The 21,197-nt window shown below is 33.4% G+C and overlaps 1 protein-coding gene across 6 annotated transcripts in view; it reads right to left on the bottom strand.

Moving 5' to 3' along the window:
• The window catches only part of SPAG16 (sperm associated antigen 16), a 1,454,415-nt gene that overhangs the window by 417,107 nt on the left and 1,016,111 nt on the right, over nt 1-21,197 (bottom strand). For all 6 annotated transcript variants that reach the window (XM_078328429.1, XM_078328427.1, XM_078328430.1 and 3 more), the window contains one exon: nt 16,057-16,183. In XM_078328429.1, the coding sequence (XP_078184555.1) occupies nt 16,057-16,183 (127 nt within the window). The remainder of the gene's footprint in view (nt 1-16,056; nt 16,184-21,197) is intronic.

Genomic DNA, 21,197 nt, shown 5'->3' with positions numbered 1-21,197 from the left:
AGAGTCCTATCCAGTCTTTACTATGTCAAGCCATAGCTTTGTTTCTTGAAGTAGTAAGCAATTGTGAAAAGGCTCCATCATCTCTCTGCCCAGTGATCCTGAGTGCTATGGCTTTTAGGAACTAAGACATTGATAGCCATGTGATTCAAATCCCATGCGTCGATGCAAGACATACATTAGACTAGTTCTGCTCCTTGTTCTATGTCATTTCCTCACAAACTCACTACCATTTTCCTATAATCAGATTCATAAGTTCCAGGAAATACAGAGAAGACAGAAAAGGCATGGCTGTTGGAGACCAAAGTAAAGTAACTTAGGCAAAGTAGTGAGCTACCACCCCACAATCTCACACATCATAAAAATGTGTGCTGCAAATCCCAGAGACCAAAAATTCCAGAAAACAGTTAAGAAGATGGTAGGGAAAATGAAGCATCATGTTACAAATGTATATTTTCATTAATTAAAATAGCACCCTTAGTCATATATTATACCTTTAAGACAATCACGATACATTCCAAGAAGCACTCAATTTCCAAGACAAACAAAAAATTAAATAACTAAAATTTAGCCAAAAAATTCAACTAGCTTGAATTTCAAAACAAATAAACCAGATAACCATACTAACTTGAAAACGACTGTCCACAATTCTGTGTCCAATAATTTAAATGTGAAGTACAGATTGTATAGAAATTAATGTCAATGGTAGCCTGCATATCAAACTTATGCTTAATGATAATATAAAAACATTTTAACAGTCTTAAAACAATATATTAAAACACTGACAATATAATTTTATCTTCTCTAACTTCTAAAACATAAGTGGTAAGAATAGGGGAAAGTGGACACTGATGAACTGCTGGAAAAAGTATACAGCTAAGAATCATCAATATCTTATAGATCCTTTATCAGTATGATTTAAATGCTTCTCAAAAGTACAAATTATACCACCTATAAATGTATCTGTTTGAAATGAATTGACAAATGTGAAAAAAGTAAACCTGCAAGGTTATTTCTGCATTCTTGTTTAGAGGATCAATTACTTAGAAACAATCCAAATATTCATGGTAAGCGATTATCCAAGCAAACAGTGATATATCTATATAATTAACTATAACATATATATATAATACATTGATAATAAGAATGAGAATGTGTATATAACAATATTTAAAATAATTTTCAAGGTATGTTATTCAGTAAAGGAGAATTAGCTTTTATAATATTTATAGTGTGCTACTATTATGATAAGAAGAGTTTAACTATAAAGCTTATCTGTAGCATACAAAAATTGGAAACGTTATCATACTAATAATTTGTCATTATTTGTTTTTAGGGTTTTTTAAAAGTATTTTTAAAATCTACTCTTATCTACATCAAATAGTGTTTTACTTGCATAATAAGTAAATTTAAAAAAGATATACAAGATTTAGAAAGAAATTTGAGAATCAGTAACAAGTCAAAATGGGGAAAGGATGAAGGGGAAAATAATCATAACTTTGATTCATTGAAGAAGTCTCAAGAAGACTTCCCTTTTGACATAAAGGGTTTTATACTGTACACTACATAATTAAGAGTCTAAGAGCTCTAACTTCTATTTCATGATTGGGTTATCAATCTTTCTTCAGTTCTATAATATTTATTGTATAAGTAACTTATGATTAGGAACTGATAGGCTAGTCTTTCTTATGAATCTTTTCCCTCCAGTTTTATTTATCAATTGCTATATCTAATGAGATATAAAGGTTAGAATAACTTTGTTTACCAAATACACCCAAAGCAGAAACATTATTAGGATTTCCTTGGAATTTAATTAAGCCTATATATTAGTTTATAAAGAAGTGTGTCTCTTTCAATGAAAGAATCTGGCATATCCTCACATGTATGGCAATATTTACATATTTCATTATTATGCAGATTTACTCTTTTACATTACACAAACATTTTTGTGTGTATAGTATATTTTTGTTGGTACTGTTACTTTGTACTTTTAACTTTTATTTTTGTTTTGTCAGCAGAGAAGAAGCTATTGATTTTTCCACTGAATTGTCCTAGGCTACCTTTATGACATTTTTATTTCTAAACTAATAAAACTATATATATATTTTTTTCTCTATGTGTGTGTATATATGTGTATGTACATATATGTATGTATGTATGTATATATGTTATTGAAAAAGTAAAAATTATAATAGTAATTACAATAGTAATTATTGCTAATAGTAAGGCAAAGTAATGCTAAGTATGGTTTGTTTTTAGCTTTTCTAAATAAACTGTTATAAACAAACAAATTCTACTTCTTTTCCCTATTTAATTATGCTTTAATCTTTATTGTTTTCTATTTGTTGATTATTTCTTCAGTCCTGCCTCTTACTAAATTTCATATATTGTCAATTTCCTTTCAAAAGAATATTACTTGGATGCTGGGTAGTCAAACAACCAGTAAGGAACCATCTTAGTATATATTTTACAGAAGTTTAGAGTTTAATTTTGTTATGTGATTAAATTTAAGGCTTTTGTCTTTATATATAGAATGCAAAGGTGTCATAACAATAGGGTACACAAGGCAGCTTGTCTTTTTTTACAGTATTTACTTTATTGAATGAAATGTCTGAGTACACCAAATGGTTGAAAAAAAGAAACCACATGATTATATGGCACATCAATGACTATCCATTATAAATGTACTTCAATAAGTTTCTAATAATTTTCTGAGGCTGGAAATCTATATAACAAGAGGCTTTGTTTTACCTTACACTGATCACAATAACAACCACATCGAAATGCCAGAAAAACTTGCCAAAAATATTGTATTTAATTTCCAGTTTCATCAGTGCTATCTAAAAATTATAATTAACATGTAGTGCTAGAGTGAATCTGAAGTTAAGACAAACTTGAAGTACAGCCAAGCCATCACTATTGAAGTTTTAATGGGTTGAATGTATAAAAGAATAAATAACAGTGACAAGCTTATTCCTAATTTCTGTATGTTGAAGTAAAATTAAGAGACTACAAGTAAGATAGGTCAAATAAACACTATACAGACTGTGGACTTACAAATTGTTGCAATGAATTGCAGTCACTGAGTTCTTGAAAGTGACAGCAACACACAAAACACTGGGTGAAGCAATTTTCAGTGGAATTATTCAATTTCATTAAGTATCATTTAACCCATCAACCAAAGAGACAGCTACAAATCATGAGAAGATTTGTCTCTCGCATTCTCAGCTATCAAAAGGAAAAATAATTGATTCTTTTTGACTTCTAAATAAATACTTCCAGTGCTAATGCTGTAATTTAATTATCATTCCCATTTAAAGAGAGAATGTTGAATTTTACAGGTATTAAATATTATGCCTCAAAATGTACAACCAGGAGATAACAGAACTTTAAAAAAAGTTGGACTCAGATTCCAATCTATCTGAATCCATAATTTTTCTATGTTATTATACTCAAGGAGAAAAGACTAGAGGTTGTCCACTGGGGTTTCCTGTTGGTCAACTATATTCTACGATTAAATTACCTTCAATATTTATATGTAATAATTCTATTGATTATTTAATTCAAATAAGTCAAAAACATAGTTTTTCTAAGAGATCTAAATTTTATAACACCCCAAAAGGTAGATGCACTCCTTTTCCTTTGGTTTTAGCTCTCTATCAATCTTCTATTGACATATTTCACTGGCAATCTGAATAAAAGGAAGAAATATTCATTGATATTAATCAAAAGAAGAAATAAATATCTCTAACTTTAGAATGTATTAGATAACTTTCGAGAGAATATAGAATTAAATTATGCTTTATAATCCATTTATCTTATTCTTCCCTAAGAACATAACTATCTCTATTTTCATTACCGATGTTATTTAAGCTATATAATGTTAATTACAGATATTAAGGAATATGAAAGGAATTAAATCATCTATATTTACTATATCTAAAGTTCATACCCTTACAGATCATAATTTCTGTCCTAACACTCTAAAGTTGTTACAGAAAAGGCATTTCAGTAATGGATAAAAATCAGATGGGTAAGCATATGAGGAAAAGTTTTTGAGATGATTTAGCCCCTATTACTTTTATTCAAAAGACGAATTTTTATATCTGGTATTTTCTTTTGGCTTGTTCCTTCTGACTCTAGAATTCATTCCAAACCAAAAAATTCAGCATAAAAATAAACAGTACAGCATGGTGTCTCAACTATGACAGGAGTATTGAGAATATTTAAGTTTTCTAAATAATTGATTAGAAATTTTATTTATTTTTATCTCATCCAACACCATATCTCTACATTACATCTTCATTGGATGAAATCTAAATAAACTGCATGAAATATAAAGAAATTATTTCTACTCTTATGAAATTAAAATAATCTCATAAAGCTAATGTATATTTATTTTTTCAGGTGGAAATACATAGTCATTAATAATTAATTGTTTCCATTATTGAATATAATATTTTTTCAAAGGCTGATACTTATATATAAAAATCTAGTCTTCCCACTGCTGGTCATTGTAATACCATTTATAGTGACTGCAAGGAAAAGAAGAAAGGAATAATATTTGTGATGTGTATGCAAAGGGTTTCTGTGGAAGCCATGGGATACACAATAGTTTTAGCAAACTTAAATAACAACCTTTGAAAGACTTATAGCATATTAAATTGATTTATTATTAAAGATATAATGCTTTTACTATGTATTAAAAATACTTATTTTTAATTTTCAAACAAGTGGATTATTTGGGTAAAATGCTTTTCTACCTAAAAAGCAAAACATCTGATTTATAGTCTATAATAACTTAAAATCTATGTACTTATACCTTAACCTAATCGCAAATGTAACTGCTATGACTGTAAGTTCTGAATATCTTATGCATTTTAGAAAACACACACACACACACACACACACACGTATATTTTTTTAATGAATGCCTTCAGAAGCAATTGAAAGCCACTCAAATGCTACTCCTCTAGAGAATGGTGTGAAAGCCAAACCAGGTAGTCATGTTTGTGGAAAATCGGAAGTTTCTATTGGTGCTAATACTACTCTGGAAAAAGAAACATAATGTCCATTTTAATCAGTGTACCTTTTCTTAGAACACAGCTTCTACTACATTTTTAATGAAATGAGAGAAGTTATTAGGAAAACAAAAGCCTATTGAACATAAGTGATAACATAAAATCCTATTGAACATAAGTGATAACATACTGGAAGCTACACAGATATCCAGAGAAAACATGAGGGGAAAAAAGTTTTGTCTGAAACAAAAGGCATAATAAAATGAGATAATTGAGAAAGGGGAATATTAAATTATGTCAGATGCAACGTTAGAGACTGAATGAAAGATAACTTGAGATGTCTGATGTGGTTCATGTCATCAAATTATAGTAGCAGAAAAAGAAGTCTATGTTATTATCAAGAAAGAAGGAAAAGGATAGAATTTTGTGATAACCTGGAGAAATGAAATTGCATAATTTATGTATTTCTTAAATATTTATTGACAATTTTGTGCTATGCCTTGGCATCAATATAAATGGAAAGAAAGGAAAAGAAATGAAAGTGAAATAGACTAGACCTGTTTATACTTCTCGGAGTTCCTGTATTGTATTCTTCAGTTTCATTAATTCACTTATTAATGAATTAATAAGTGGTTTAAACACTCAAATTGATCAAGCAGAAGAAAGGATATCAAAGGTCAAAGTCCAACTTAATGAAATAAAATGAAAAGACAAGATTAGAGAAAAAAGGATAAAAAGGAATGAGCAAAGTCTCCAAGAAATGTGGGACTATGTGAAAAGACCAAATTTATGTTTGATGGGTGTACCTGAATGCGACGGAGAGAATGAATCCAAGCTGGAAAATATTCTTCAGGATATTATTCAGGAAAATTTTCCTAACCTAGCAAAGCAGGACAATATTCAACCCCAGGTAATACAGAGAACACCACAAAGATATTCCGCAAGAAGAGCAACCCCAAGGCACATAATCGTCAGATTCACCAGGGTTGAAATGAAGGAGAAAATAGTAAGGGCAGCCAGAGAGAAAGGTCAGGTTACCCACAAAGGGAAGCCTGTCAGACTTAGAGCAGATGTCTCAGCAGAAACTCTACAAGCAAGAAGAGAGTGGGAGCCAATATTCAACATCCTTAAAGAAAAAAACTCTCAACCCAGAATTTCATATCCAGCCAAAATGAGCTTCATAAGTGAAGGAAAAATAAAATCCTTTGCAAACAAGCAAGTACTCAGAGATTTTGTCACCACCAGGCCTGCTTTACAAGAGCTTCTGAAAGAAGCATTATACATAGAAAGAAACAACCAGTATTAGCCTTTCTAAAAATATATCAAAAAGTAAAGAGCATCAACATAAAGAAGAAGAAGAATTTACATCAACGAATGGATAAAATAGCCAGTTAACATCAAATGGCAGTAATCCTAAATTAAAACGACTAAATCCCCCAATCAAAAGATACAGCCAAAACCCAACGGTATGCTACATCCAGGCCCATTTCACATGCCAGGATACACAAAGACTCAAAACAAAGGGATAGAGAAAGATTTACCAACCAAATGGAGAGCAAAAATAAATAAATAAATAAAAAGCAGGAGTTGCAATTCTCATATCTGATAAAATAGATTTTAAAGCAACAAAGATATAGTGGTAAAAGGCTCAATGCAACAATAAGAGCTAATGATTCTAACACCCAGATACATAAGACTCATAAAGAGATTTAGACTCAATGAGACAGATAATTAATAAGGATATCCAGGACTTGAACTCAGATCTGGAACAAGTAAACTTAATAAATATTTATAGAGCTCTCCACTTTAAATACACAAAATATACATTCTTGTCAATACCACATCACACCTACTCATAGGTTTAAATGAAATATAAAAAAAAGAAAGTGAAATAGACTATATCTGAAGCACATGACACAAAGTTTTGAGTTAGAAAAAACACCATGGTAAGATAGATTCTTCTTTTCTTCCCTTCCCTCCCTCACTTCTCTTTTTACCCTCCATATTTCCCTCACTTCCTTTAACATCTGGTAAGCACCTATTATCCAACCATTGTGAAAGTGGAGAAGAAAGTTCTGAGTTTCATGATAGCAGAATAAAACTAAGCGATTACATGGTATGACAGGCTCCACAAGAATATCTAAAAGATACTGCGTTCTTATCTGTCACTTTTCTGGACACATCATACTACTAATCATTTAATGCCCATTTTATCCTTATATGATAAGTGGTACTACTATGCACATTTATTTTACAAATAAGGAAATTGTGGCAAAAATATTTTATACAATATGCCCAAGGACATGCTGTAAATAAGCAGCAAATGTGGGGTTTGAATCCAGGCAGAATGGCAGCATGCTCCTATTGTACTATACTGTCTGACATAAATACAAGATAATATAGGATTTAAGTCCAGAGTTCTATAAAAATGCAATTAAGTACACTGATTTTTTTCAAGCATATCTTCTTGTAGCCCATTCCTGAAGCCATTAGTAATTACATAAAATGTTAGCTAATTGGTAAGGCTTGTCTCTTTATGGAGAAAAAAATGTCTCATTCACCAACTTCAACATTTTAAAATACTTTACAAAGAAATAACTTTAGCAAAATTCTATGTGATACAAAGTTTTCTTGTTTACCTCTTGGGATGCCTAATCCAGAGGAACAAGCATGGGAAGGTCTGTAGGGAAGGTTAAGTGAAATTTCAAGGGTGAATGTAAATTCTTTAGGCAATGAGGGGCCAAGGTGTGTCAGGCAGAAGAAATAGTAAAGGGACACCTTTTTCAGAGGCAAGATTATTTTATACAGCTGTTAACATCACATGGTTAGGATGTAGCATATTTCATAACTGATAGTAATAGACATTTATTTAGTGAGAAAGCAGTAAGCCTTTGCATGGGATTTGTGCAACATTAAGGTCTTTGAATCAAGGTGTTCAAAGCAAGATGCAACAAAGTATATAAAACCAATGCAGTGAGGCTTATTTTAAATTTTATATTGCAATGTATTTTTGCACTTTCAAGCACTTTGAGTATTTATAAGTTGGTTAGTTTTATGTTAACTGGTTGAAATGGTTTGGCTCTGTGTCCCCACATAAATCTCATCTTATCGTTCCTATAATACTCAAGTGTCATTCCTATAATACTCAAGTGGGAGGGACCTGGTGGGAGGTGACTGAATTATGGGGGCAAGTCTTTCCTGTGCTTTTCCCATGACAGTGATTGGGGTCTCATGAGACCTGATGGTTTTAAACACCAGAGTTTCCCTGCACGAGTTTCTCTCTCTTGCCACCACAGTGTAAGAAGTACCTTTTGCCTTCTGCCATGATTGTGAGTCCACCTCAGCCATGTGAAACTGTGAGTCCAATAAACCTCTTTCCTTTGTACATTGCCCAATCTTGGGTATGTCTTTATTAGCAGCGTGAAAACAGGCTAATACACTAGCCCTTTGATGATTAGAATATTTACAATATTTTGTAACAAGTCAGAAAGTGACCAAAAAAAAAGGTTTTCTACTCCCACAAAATTTAAATTTCATAATTTTATTTTAGCAAAGCATTGAAAAGAAAAGTTTATGCTTTTTCTCCCCAAAACACACGTATTCCTAATTTATTGACCTTTCTTTTTTTGTGATAGTGGGCATTTGCCAAAAGTGAGCTCAGTGAGCTACAAGCAGGCATTTTTGAAAATAATAATATGGCTAATCATTCTATCAAAGTAAAGGTGACATTTTAACAGCAAACAAAAAAGACACCATTTTCAAAAGAAACTTATGCTATAGAACATTTGATAACAGATATTTTTAGTGTTTCCTCTGCCAAATCTACATAAGGGCAGTAAACTTTAAAAGGCCTTCTATCTAGCTTTAAGAAGAATGTAGAAAAATAATTTTCCTATTGTAAACAGTGCTGCAATAAACATAAGTGTGCATGTTTCTTTATAAAAGAATGTTTTATAATCCTTTGGGTATATACCCTATAATGGGATTGCTGGGTCAAATGGTATTTCTATTTCTACATCCTTGAGGAATCGCCACACCAAACAATGAGAACACACGGACACAGGGAGGAAATATCACACACTGCGGCCTTTTGGGGGTGGAGGTGGGATTGAGGAGGGATAGCAGGGTGTGGGGGGATTGAGGAGGGCTAACATTAGGAGAAATGCCTCAGGTAGATGACGGGGGGGATGGATGCAGCAAACCACCATGGCACGTGTATACCTATGTAACAAACCTGTATGTTCTGCACATATACTCCACAACTTAAAGTATAATAAAAAAAGAAGAATTTTCTACATAGTATTAAAATATTTGAAAACTTCTGATTCATTTGCAAAACCAACTGATTGACCTCAGAACAAGAGGAAAGCCTAGCAAAATTTTAACAAAAATTCCTTTGCATAATTAATGGATGAATTCAAAAGTCCAGCCTGAACACTAGTAAGTAAAGACTATCATACCTTTTTTCCTTTCAGAATTCTGTATTTTTGTCAAGGGATCATTTGCAGTTCTGATAGCTGCTAAATCCAGTCGTAGATCATACTTGTAAATCATTGCATTACAGCCATTAATTAAAATTAATAATCAGGATTCCTTAAAAATATAAGCATGTTTTGAGTCATCTTTTCTCACTGAACTGTCATTTTAATGTCATTATTATATTTCGGTCAGAACCAAACAAAATTAGAAGCTATGAACGAATCATATAGAATTTTTAATATTGCTAATGTATCTTTTTGTCATTTTTATTTCAGGTGTATATATAAATCATTATATACATAAAATACCAGCACAGTAGTAATTGCTTAAAAAAATTTTATAAAAAATAGTTTGGAGGCTACTGTGGTAGAAATCCAAAGGAACTAAATGGATTTATAGAGGAATGGAAATGGCCAAGGGCATGAAGAAGGAAGACTGTGGTTGGAGAGGCAGCCTGCTTTCTCACGCTGTCACTGACCACTGGGCTGTTCTTGGCAACTTACTTTACTTCCCCCAGGGTCTACTTTCTCAATTACGAAATAAAGATAATAATGGTACTCACTGAATCAGATTCCAGTAAGATATGTAAATTTTGTAGCTAAAATGATGGCACAAAGTATACATTCAATAAATGTTAACCATCAATCAGCTCTTGGGACAGTGAGTTTTGGCACAGAAAAGACAAAGCTATAGTTATATAGAATATATTGCAATTACTACATTATTTTAAGATTATTTATCTTTATACCTTGTCCCTGAGAGTCTGTGTGTTCACTGAGGTCAGGGATTCTGTCACAGTCACCTCTCTAGAACCTAGGATGTTGCCTAGCACAAAGATCTCCAGTAAATATTACTAAATCAAGAATGGCTGAGTAATAAAAGAGAGAGATGCAAGCTTTCCCTTTGTTTCCACATTCTGGCTTCTGAATAATATCAGGCTCCTCTAAGAGTTCACCAGATCCTATCTGGAAACACCAACAGGCCTATGCAGGGTGCAGGCTGAACTATGGAGTAAACATGGGTCTGGCACTAAACAGGAGCCAATAGGTTAACTCTTTGTGTGAGCTCCTAGTTTATCCACTTTATAGAAACTCACAGTGACAAGTTACTGGATCTTTTGGCTAAAGCTAAGTCAGAAGAATGCTGTAAGCTAGACAAATGCCCGTAGTTTGTCTACTGAGCAAGGCATGGCCACTAAAGGCAGTCCAGGTAATGAGCCCTCGGTGTCCGATTCATGGTAAGAGACAAAATGTCAGCAACTCTTGACTGTTGCCAGCCTAGCTCTGACAAAGCTCATAGAAGTATTATTCATCTCATTCTCATTCTATGTTTTACGGTACACTGAAAACATCCTTCTCTTTAAAAAAAATTTAAAAGCCTTAATATTTTCATTGGGCTTGTGGATGACTAACAATCTCATTGCATTTATTTTAAAGAGGCTTCCAAATCACTAGATGTACATCAAGACTTTTCATGTTGCCTTTTAGGAAGGCCTTATAATTTTTCATTAAGTTTGCTATGTGATATATCACTTTCTGACAATAAAGCAATCTTATTTTTCAATTTTAATAAAATAGTTTTACTCTTTTATAACTTTGAAGAAAAATACATGCAGCCCTGTAAAACTGAGCAATTTCATGAGTTTTCAAACTGCAAGTTATTTTATAGCCTCCCTTGGTAATTATAGAGATTTATATCCCTTTCCTCATCCTCTGCAAAATTCAGAGCTGATATGTCCAGTTGACTTCGAAACTGACTTAGGCCTCCACATTCATTATCTTTGATAATAAAGGTATTAGAGCAGATTAATGATTTAAAACTGCTCTATGTTTGATAGTATATGTTTGAGAGTGGGAGAAGGAGGTTTAAAACTAATTTATAGGAATATAATCCACTGGTCATTTTCACATTTCATCAAAAAATATTTTAGAGGGTGTCTCAACAGTAATTGATCACATTGAGGTGACAAAATGTACTATTACTGCTTTACTAACAGAGAAAAGTCATTAATCTCCTTTTAGGTCCAGATTTTTAGTATAACTTGACAATATATCATGTATCAAGGAATTAACATATTTTTAAAATTATAAAGAAGAAGTATGTCACTATACCATGGATTCAGTTGATGGGCAAATCAAATAATGCCGTCCATAACAATATGTTATACAGTTCTTATTATTACAGCATAGAAAAGACTAGCTGTTCTGGTTACCCTTTTCAAAATATCTTAATATTTAACTAAAAAGGTAAATTTATTTTAACTTATTTATGACCATTTGGATAAAAACTAATAATTCCATATTAGATAGACAACATATAACACGTCTTTGTCTTTTAAAAACAATGTATATAAAAATACAAATTTTTAAATATCTGGGTGATTCAAAGATTTTTGTTCTTTTTTGTTTTTTAATAAATTAGGTACTTCTGAAATGAAGTCACCACAGCTGCCTAATACAATGTTAGTGGAATGATTGTGTTTAATTATTGGATTATCATATTTCACTTGTGGAATTTTATATCAATATTTTAGTTAACAATTTACATTATCTAGTAATTAATAACTTAAATGAGTTTCCTTTTGTTTTACATGCTAGTTTTCTACAGTACATAGCTATCATTTAATTTTTTTCTATTTGGTTTGAAAATATTTTTAGAAAATAAACCCATTAAATGAACTGTATTTCTAATAAATGGTGCAATTTTAATATACTTATAATATTTCATTCAAACCAAAATATTTTAGAGCCACTTTTCTAGCATTAATTAATATAAAGCTAGCATGCCTAATAATAATAAAATTGCAATAATAATTCTAGTGATATAAATTTTAATTTGCCATTAAGTCAACTTAAAAATATGTATGTTGATTAAAGTCATACAAAAGGGATTCGGGAATGGTTTATGCTCTTACATTCAATGCATATACAATTGCATTATGTTGAAGGCACTGTGCTGTGCTGAATCTCTCTTTTTCTCCTGATACCATGGTGAATAAGAATAAAAAAGAGCTCACAACATCAGGGCAGAAGATCACCATAAATAAACAGCTGTATGCATTCAAGGCACATATATATGAGAGGCAACTTTTTAAATTAGAGCAGTTTTACTTCCAAGCATTAGTGCTTCTGTTTTTCACATAAGAGAAAGTAAATAAGAAATACATTTTCTTAGGACACTCAGTTACCACACTTTAGAGAGAAAGAAAAAAAAAAAACCTTGAAGTCAATAGAATTTAGGTCACTGCTAAATTAATATTTTCTCTATGGATATTCCTCTAGCAATCACTTTTATACATACTTCACAACTAAGTTTTTAGGGTGAAGTGTATTGAAATCTTGCTTTTCCACTGAAGCTCCATTAGCAGGTACAAACTCCACTACATTAATGTCTAAGAAGCTATTTTAAAGCAAGAAGGAGACTGTGAGACCTTTGTACCAACAACAAATCATCCTGATTTTATTTTCAAGTCATGTTTGATGTACTCTTCCCACAATGCCCCCTTGACTTCTGCTTCCTCAGAAGTTTACATCGATGCAACATGTAAAGTTGGTGACAAAGATATGGGTACCTTTACCTCAGATTTTTCTATAATGTGTGAAGCTGAGAATATTCTGTTCTTCACATATTCTAAGTAAATTGGTCTCTGAGGTCTAAACAGGACCTCACATACTGAATTGCATCCCTGCTAAAATCATCTGTATGTCCATCACCATATTCCTTTATTTACGCCAATCATGTTTTGTTTATGGGAAATAAATGGGGAGAAATTACATTTCTCTTTCTTATTGACCCAGGAACCAGAAATTATGAATCTTTATTCTTTTCTTATAGAGTCAACTGGAGTCATTGTTTTTCTTGTAATCTTTATAAAATATTTCTAAGAAGAATATGGAGGCCTCGTTTTACATATATTGTCATGGTTCAAGTTACGAAAATCTGTGCTTAATGAACTCTGTGTTATCTCTTCTCTCTCCTACATTTTCAGTTCATCTCCCCTGATCTTACCCATAAGCAAATAAACATGCTGTCACCTATTTGAACTAAGAAGGTTCCTTTATTTGGACTTAGAGCTACAATCTCTTCTGTTGATCTTCACAGCCAAACTGTTTGAAAGTGTAGTCCCTACATTGTGTTTACTTTGTGATATGGTTTGGCTCTGTGTTCCCACCCAAATCTCACCCTGAATTGTAATAATCCCCACATGTCCTGGGAGGGACCCAGTGGGAGGTAATTGAATTAGGGTGAGTTTTTCCAATGCTGTTCTCGTGATAGTAAGTTTCATGAGAATTGATAGTTTCATAAAGAATTGCCCTGCACACGCCCTCTGCTCCCTCATTCACCTTCCACCATGCTGTGAGGCCTCCCCAGCTGTAAGAAACTGTGAGTTCATTGAAACTCTTTTCTTTATAAATCACCCAGTCTTGGGTGTGTCTTTATCAGCAGGGTGAGAACAGACTAATACACTTTTCTTCAAATCAAATTCACTCTTGAACCTACAGTAATCCAGATCTGTCCAACTTTAGCTCTGAAAATCTCTTGACTCAAGAAAACCCTCATTCCTAGACAAATTGGAAAAGTTGGTCACCCTAAACTCCTCCTCCCATAATCTTCACCTCCAATCACTCTTCAAATTCTGATAAACTTCCCATCTTTAATCCATTCTCTCCTTTCATCTGCAGAGTTTCCTAGCTCAAATTCTCATCTACTCATATCCTGTTATATCAGAATCCTCACAAGACTGACTCCCTTACTCTGCTATCAAACTCATCTTTCTAAAAAATGAGAAATAAAAGTAAAATTGTAAGGCCCTCCCCCAGCCAAGTGAACAGAGAATCTCTCAGCTGAGGGGATCCCAGAGTAACTTTGAAAACTGAGCTCTCAGCCAGGACAGGATGATGTTCAGACAAGTTTCCTTATATTCCCTCCCTTGATAATGACCATTAGCCTTGCTTCCCTAAGGGCTAAACAGAAACCAGCCCTTCCTTCCTCCCTACCTCCCTCTTTCCCTCTATCCTTTCTTTCTTTCTTTTTTTTTTTTTAATCAGATAGAGTTCTGCTCTTGTTGCCCAGGCTGATTTTGGCTCACTGCAACTTCCACCTCCTGGGTTTAAGCGATTCTCCTGCCTCAGCCTCCCAAGTAGCGGGATTACAGGCATGCACCACCACACCCGACTAATTTTGTATTTTTAGTAGAGATGGGGTTTCACCATGTTGGTCAGGCTGTTCTCTAACTCCTGACCTCAAGTGATCCACTTGCCTTGGCTTCCCAAAGTGCTGGGATTACAGGCATGAGCCACTGTGCCTGACCAAAACCAGCCCTTTCAAAAGACTCCAATACTGATATCATCTAGTCACCTGATACTGCCCTTCCTCTTTTAGCCTGATAAGAGACCACTGACCATGAAGTGGTTCTGGCCAGGCTGTGGAGCATGTGCAGAAAGGGTTTTCATGTTCTTTGCTTCACCTTTTGATGTCAGGTGGCTGAAAACTTCAGCCTTGGATCATGCTAAAACTGCCATTTTTGGTACATGGGACCCATGAAGGGGCATCAGTGTATATTGTGCATGTACATGATTCACCTTTAATCAATAATCATGACTCCTCTTCAAGCTTATGAAATATTTGGCCACACAGCTCAGCATAAATTCCTGTTCCCTTTACTCCTCCCTTGAAGTATCTGTTTCCGGCTTCTGGCTGGAGGCTATACTTTCCAGCTTGTCAGAACAACCACCCTGCAGGCTATAACCCTTTATAAGGAATTTCCTTTTTAAATGTATGAACCTTCAGTTGACAAGGCAAATCTTGTCATTTTTCAGTTGACAAGGCAAATCTGATTCGTTGCCCAGTTTGCTTAATGCTCTTCAATTCCCTCAGAAATAGTTTAAGACTTTAATCAAATACTCCATGATCTTTTTTTTGTCTCTCTGTACACTCCTGCCTATCATGCCTCTTTTTCCTTAAGCTCTATCCATTTATATCATTACTGTTGGAACTTGTCATTGCAGCCTCACATCTCTGTGACTTTGTGCACACACTGCCCTCTTCTAGAATCTATCCCTCTCCAGATAACCTATACATCCTACTTATCTTTCAGATCTGAGCTCAAGAATAGGCTCCTTTGAAAGCCATCCATACTCTTCCAGCAGATACAGGGTTTCCTTCTTCCTTTCCCCTGTACTTACATAGTCTTCCATTTTATTAACGCATGTCTGATTTCATCAAAATAATCTCGTTTCTCTTCCTTTACCTAGCTACAAGATCCGTAAGGGGAGGAGGGTGTGTGTTTCCCTTTGTTTCCTGTGAACCAGCAGTTTCTATCTTAATAAATAATTTTTGAAATAATGCTTCATGAGATAATTATTTTTACCTGATCACATTTGGGAGGCAGAGTGGATCCAAGTGCATTGAAAGGATTTTGTAATTATGAACTTTTTACTGTACTTTTGCCATGGATGCCCTTGCACAATCACTTTTTAAGTCACATTCAATACCCAAAGAATGATCAAGAGTAATCAGACTTATCAAAACTTGGGAGAAAAGTAGATGATTTGCTTACCGTTCTTGCATCCCATAAAGACAGGGACTTGTCTGCAGAACCTGTCAGAAGAGTATTGGAGAAAGGAAAAAACTCAATGCTGTTCACAGAATCTGTATGTCCATACAAAGTACATCTGCATCTTTCACTGTAAAGAAAGAAATTAAGAATTTTAGAAGCTAGTATCTTTGCTGTCTGTATGATGCTAATAAAATTAATTTAAGGATCTGAAGCATAAAGTAATTTTATTAATGGCAAAAATGTTACAATAACAACATTTTAAAAGTAAAACTCTATAACTACCTTATATTCTCAGTACTTTATAGAATTAGTAGCATAAAACTAAGCTTAAATTACCTTCAGTTTATGGAATCACTTGGTAAAGGCATCTTTATACTATCGCATTTATTCTTTGCCATGAAGTGACAATATAAAAATGATCCCCATATAATAGAGAAATATGTTAAGACAATATTGTATGAATTTGTAAGACCAAATAAACTTTTTCAGTCATGACTTTTCTTAATTGTTTCTCAGGCTTGGTTATATACTGGAATCACCTGAGATACTTCAGCGGCTACCAGAGACAGGGGGAGGAAGAGAGAAGAGGGGAGAAGACTAGGGAGAGATTGGTCAGTGGGTGCAAAGTTACAAACAGATACAAGGAATACATTTTGGTGTCCTGTTACACAGTGGGATGATGTGACTATGGTTAACAGTAAAATACTGTAGATTACAGAACAGCTATAAGAGAGGCTTTTGAAAGTTCTTGCCACAAAGAAATGGTAAGTGCATGAAGTGATAGATACACTGATCAGATCTCTCCACATGACAGATATGTACTGAAACATCAAATTGTACCCCATAACTATATACAATTATTAATGCACTGATTAATTAAACCAAAAAAAAAAAAGAAAAAGAATAAGAAAAAATACTGATATCCAGTCTCAAGCCCCGAACATTCTATGCCAATTGATGATGGAGCCTGGGAATTAATTAGTGGATTAATGCCTCTCCTAGTAATTATAATTTACCTTTAGGGATGAGAATTTAAATCAGTGGTTTCCAAAGTGTTTTACCCATACTAGCAGTACCACTGTCACTTGGAAACGTGTCTGAAATGCAAATTCTCAGGCATCATCCCAAACCTATTGAATCGGAAACTCTGGAGGGAGCCCCAACAGTCTGTGTTTTAGCAAGCTCTTCAGGTGATTCTGATACATGTTAAAGTTTGAGAACCACTATTCTAATAGTGGTTCTAATAGAACTATTAGAAATGATGGAGAAGAAAGGGATAACTGCAGCTGTGTTTCGTGCCATTTTATGAAAGAGCTGTTTCTTAATGAAACACGGTATATACATAGAACAATGTCACGACTCGTGTAATGACTGATTGTGCTTATGTAACTTTATTTATAAACCTATTTTAAAAATAGAGGACAAATAGAATCAGGATAACTAGTAAGTACTCAAAACAATATAAATGTATTCCTAATATAATAACCAGACTGTTGGCCAGGCATGGTGGTTTACACCTGTAATCCCAGCATTATGGGAGGCGGAGGCGAACGGATCACCTGAGGTCAGGAGTTTGAGACGAACGTGGCCAACATGTTGAAACACCATCTCTACTAAAAATACAAAAATTAGCCAGGTGTGGTGGTGTATACGTGTAATACCAGTTACTCAGGAGGCTGAGGCAGGAGAATTGCTTGAACCTGGGAGGGAGGCGGAGGTTGCAGTGAGCAGAGATTGTGCCACTGCACTCTAGCCTTGTGACAGAGAAAGACTCCCCCTTAAATATATATATATGTATATATATATATGTATATATACATTTATATTTATATACATATGTATAGATACATACATATTTATATAGATAGATATTTATAAATAGATATCTATATATTTATATAGATATTTATAAATATATATATTTATAGATATTTATATAGATTAACTATCTGAATATACATATATTATTCAGATTAACTATCTGAATACATATATACATATATATACATATATATATGTAACTATCTGAATACATAATTAACCTTCCTCTGTGGCTTGAACCAAGCCCTGTTAATAATATAGTATAGTGGGCAAAACTCTGCAATGTGAGCCAGGAGACTGAATTCCAGTCTGACTTTGGCAAGAACTACCATGGTGCCCATGGATAAACTGTTTAATTTTAGTGGCAGTAAATTTTCTTCTTGTGTGAATGAAATTTACTTGGTGCACTCAGCGATCTAGTCCAGCTCCTCCATTCTGAGATCAAGGTTAGAAATGTAAAATGGAAAGGCAGAAGTCAACTTGAGTATAGCGTATATGAACTGTAAGAAGCAAAATATGCTCTTTCCTGCTTAAATGTCGGCATTTTTGAGACATCAAAAGATATTAAAATTTGTATGTATAGGAATATGTATGTAAATAATTTAGCAACACTTCCCCTTTCTCATCAAAGCTAAGTATTATAGTAATAAATATTTGGAGCAAGAATATAAAATCAGTACCTCAGGAATACCTTGTGTTAGTTTTCTTACGTCAGTATTTCTGAGAAAGACTGATAACATTTTAATCACTAAAGTTGATGGTGCATATACCGGGGTCAACAAACCATGACCCTGAACTGTTTATTTTTGTAAATAAAGTTTTATTAGAATATGCCAATCTGTTTACACATTGTCTATTGATGCTTTCCCAATACAGTACCAGAGTTGCATAACTGCAACAGAGACTATATGGTCCACAAATCAAAAATATTTATTCATAGCCCTTTGGAAAAATGTTTGCTGAGCCAAGATATATACCAATATGTTTGAATATTTACAAGTATACTTGGGTTTTACTTATGACATTTAATCTTATTTGAGAGGAGTGTCAAAACTTACACAGTAAGTTATTTTCTTTTAAAAAATTATTGATTTTCTTTTTAAAAATTACTGTTTTATATACAAATTTTATCTGCTATTTTAAATTAATCCAAAATATAATTATGAAAAATTGTAAAGTTTCTATTCTAAAGCCTACTATTTTGAAATAATTATCTTTAAATATTAGTATAATTATTCTAGTTATAGCTCTATGGAGAGACAGAGGTGAGGTAGGAGAGGGTAGAGAGAGATAAAAAATTAAGAATTATGTATCTATTATATTAAAATGGTAAATTATTAAATTATATAAAATTTAGCAATAAAATATAATAAGTATAACAAAAGGCATTGCTGAAAGTCAAGTAGTTCTTTTTTTTTTTTTGAGACGGAATTACACAGGCTGGAGTGCAACGGTGAGATCTCGGCTCACCGCAACCTCTTCTCACTATCTAAATGATGTCATTAAGAAAAATATTAAAGTATGTTATTTTAATAACATTTTATTTATAAAAAGCATAGTGAAAAAATGAAAATAATGTATTTCTATTTATCCCACTTTCTTTTTACTCACCTCTGAAATTTAAAAAAAATCTTACTGTTAAATTTAGAATGTCAAAAATCATAACATAATTTTGATCTGCAATCACAAAGCTCATACTCAGTGTCCCTCCTTCCCCATCTTCCTAGTGTTTAATATATATTTTAATTAATCCTCTGCATCACACTTTTATATAGTTTCATGACTATTCAGTACCTCAACAGCAATTTTCACTGGTTATAATTTTTGGGGTCACATGACCTATTCAAATGTTTGTGGAGAAATAGTTCATTGTCATATTAATGCAAAGTCTGATGTCGTGTCTAATCTCTCCAGTCATTCCCACCCAGTCTCCTCTGTGGCCCATTTGCTGTTTATGCCCAAGAGCCCTTATACTTCTTTAATAAATACTGAAGTTCAGAAATTTTAGCACAGCATGCCTTAATAGTAATTTCCAGCTATTTTGCCTAGACTTCTATTATTCCAGGCAAGTTTCTTCCCTTGTGTCTTTTTCTTCTTTCTCCTCAATTTAGTCCATTTATTTTGTTTAGGAACACTATGTTCTTTTTGTCTCATTTGCCTTTACATTTAATATTTTCTCTATAATTCTTATCTTTTTTATTTTTAATATTTGTTCTTTATAACTCTCAATTATGTTTATTCTCTTTGTGTGTTGGGTTGAGGGAGGGCAATTGAAAGCTTTTATTTCTGTTTTCTAGTTCACTTGTTTCCTGATCTTTCTCAATCTACTTTTCATTTGCATCTATTATCTTATGAATCATAATGAAATACTTTAACTCTTTTGACATTTTGTTATATAAAAGCAATTTAAAATATAGCATTTCATTAATTTGCTTGCAAATAGAGTAATTTTGTCTGATTTACCGATTTCTTATCTTTACTTAGGTGATTCCTTTATCCACTGCATGTTCTTCACTGAAATTTGGGGTTTTATTCATTTAGTCTTCCGTTTTTGCAATACTTTATAAATTCTTGTTGGTTTCTTTTTATTATGTCTTATGAAGACAGCTATTGGGGGATGGCTAATTTTCTAAACATTAATGGCAAAATGTGGGAAAATTAATTGGCAGGAGAGAAAGGCACTCCTGACTTCTATTCAGATTTATGGTCTCCCACAAAATCTTTTCACCTTGTGTGCTGTTCACTCAATCCCTGAAGTTTATCTCTTCTCAATTTTAATTTTTTTTTCTTTGCTTTACTTTCAAGTATAGATGTAGTATGTTGTAATACCCCTTGTGTCATTGGCTCTATTTTAACTCTCAATGCCCCTGCCTCCCTCACTTCACTTATTCTGCCTCATCTATGCCAATCTGCTTTATCTCTTTTATCTAAGAATAAAAATGGCTTGTTAGGATTTATGCTTCCAGTGATGACAGAGTAATCAGTTTCTGTACTTCTCTATTTTTTTTTTTTTTTTTTTTGGGACAGAGTCTCCCTCAATTGCCCAGGGTGGAGTGCAGTGACGTTATCTTGGCTTATTGCAACCTCCGCCTCCCAGGTTCAATCGATTATCCTGGCTCAGCCTCCCAAGTAGCTGGGATTACAGGCATGCACCACCACGCCTGGCTAATTTTTGTATTTTTAGTAGAGACAGGGTTTCAACATGTTGGTCAGGTTGGTCTCGAACTCCTGATCTCCTGATCCACCTGCCTCAGCCTCCCAAAGGGCTGGGATTACAGGCAGGAGCCACCGTGCCTAGTCTCTGTACTTCCCTTACCATA

This window comes from Callithrix jacchus, chromosome 6, assembly GCF_049354715.1.
Source record: "Callithrix jacchus isolate 240 chromosome 6, calJac240_pri, whole genome shotgun sequence".
Lineage (NCBI taxonomy): Eukaryota > Metazoa > Chordata > Mammalia > Primates > Cebidae > Callithrix > Callithrix jacchus.
Note: the sequence above shows the minus strand (reverse complement) of the source record. Positions and strands in the feature narration are given on the sequence as shown.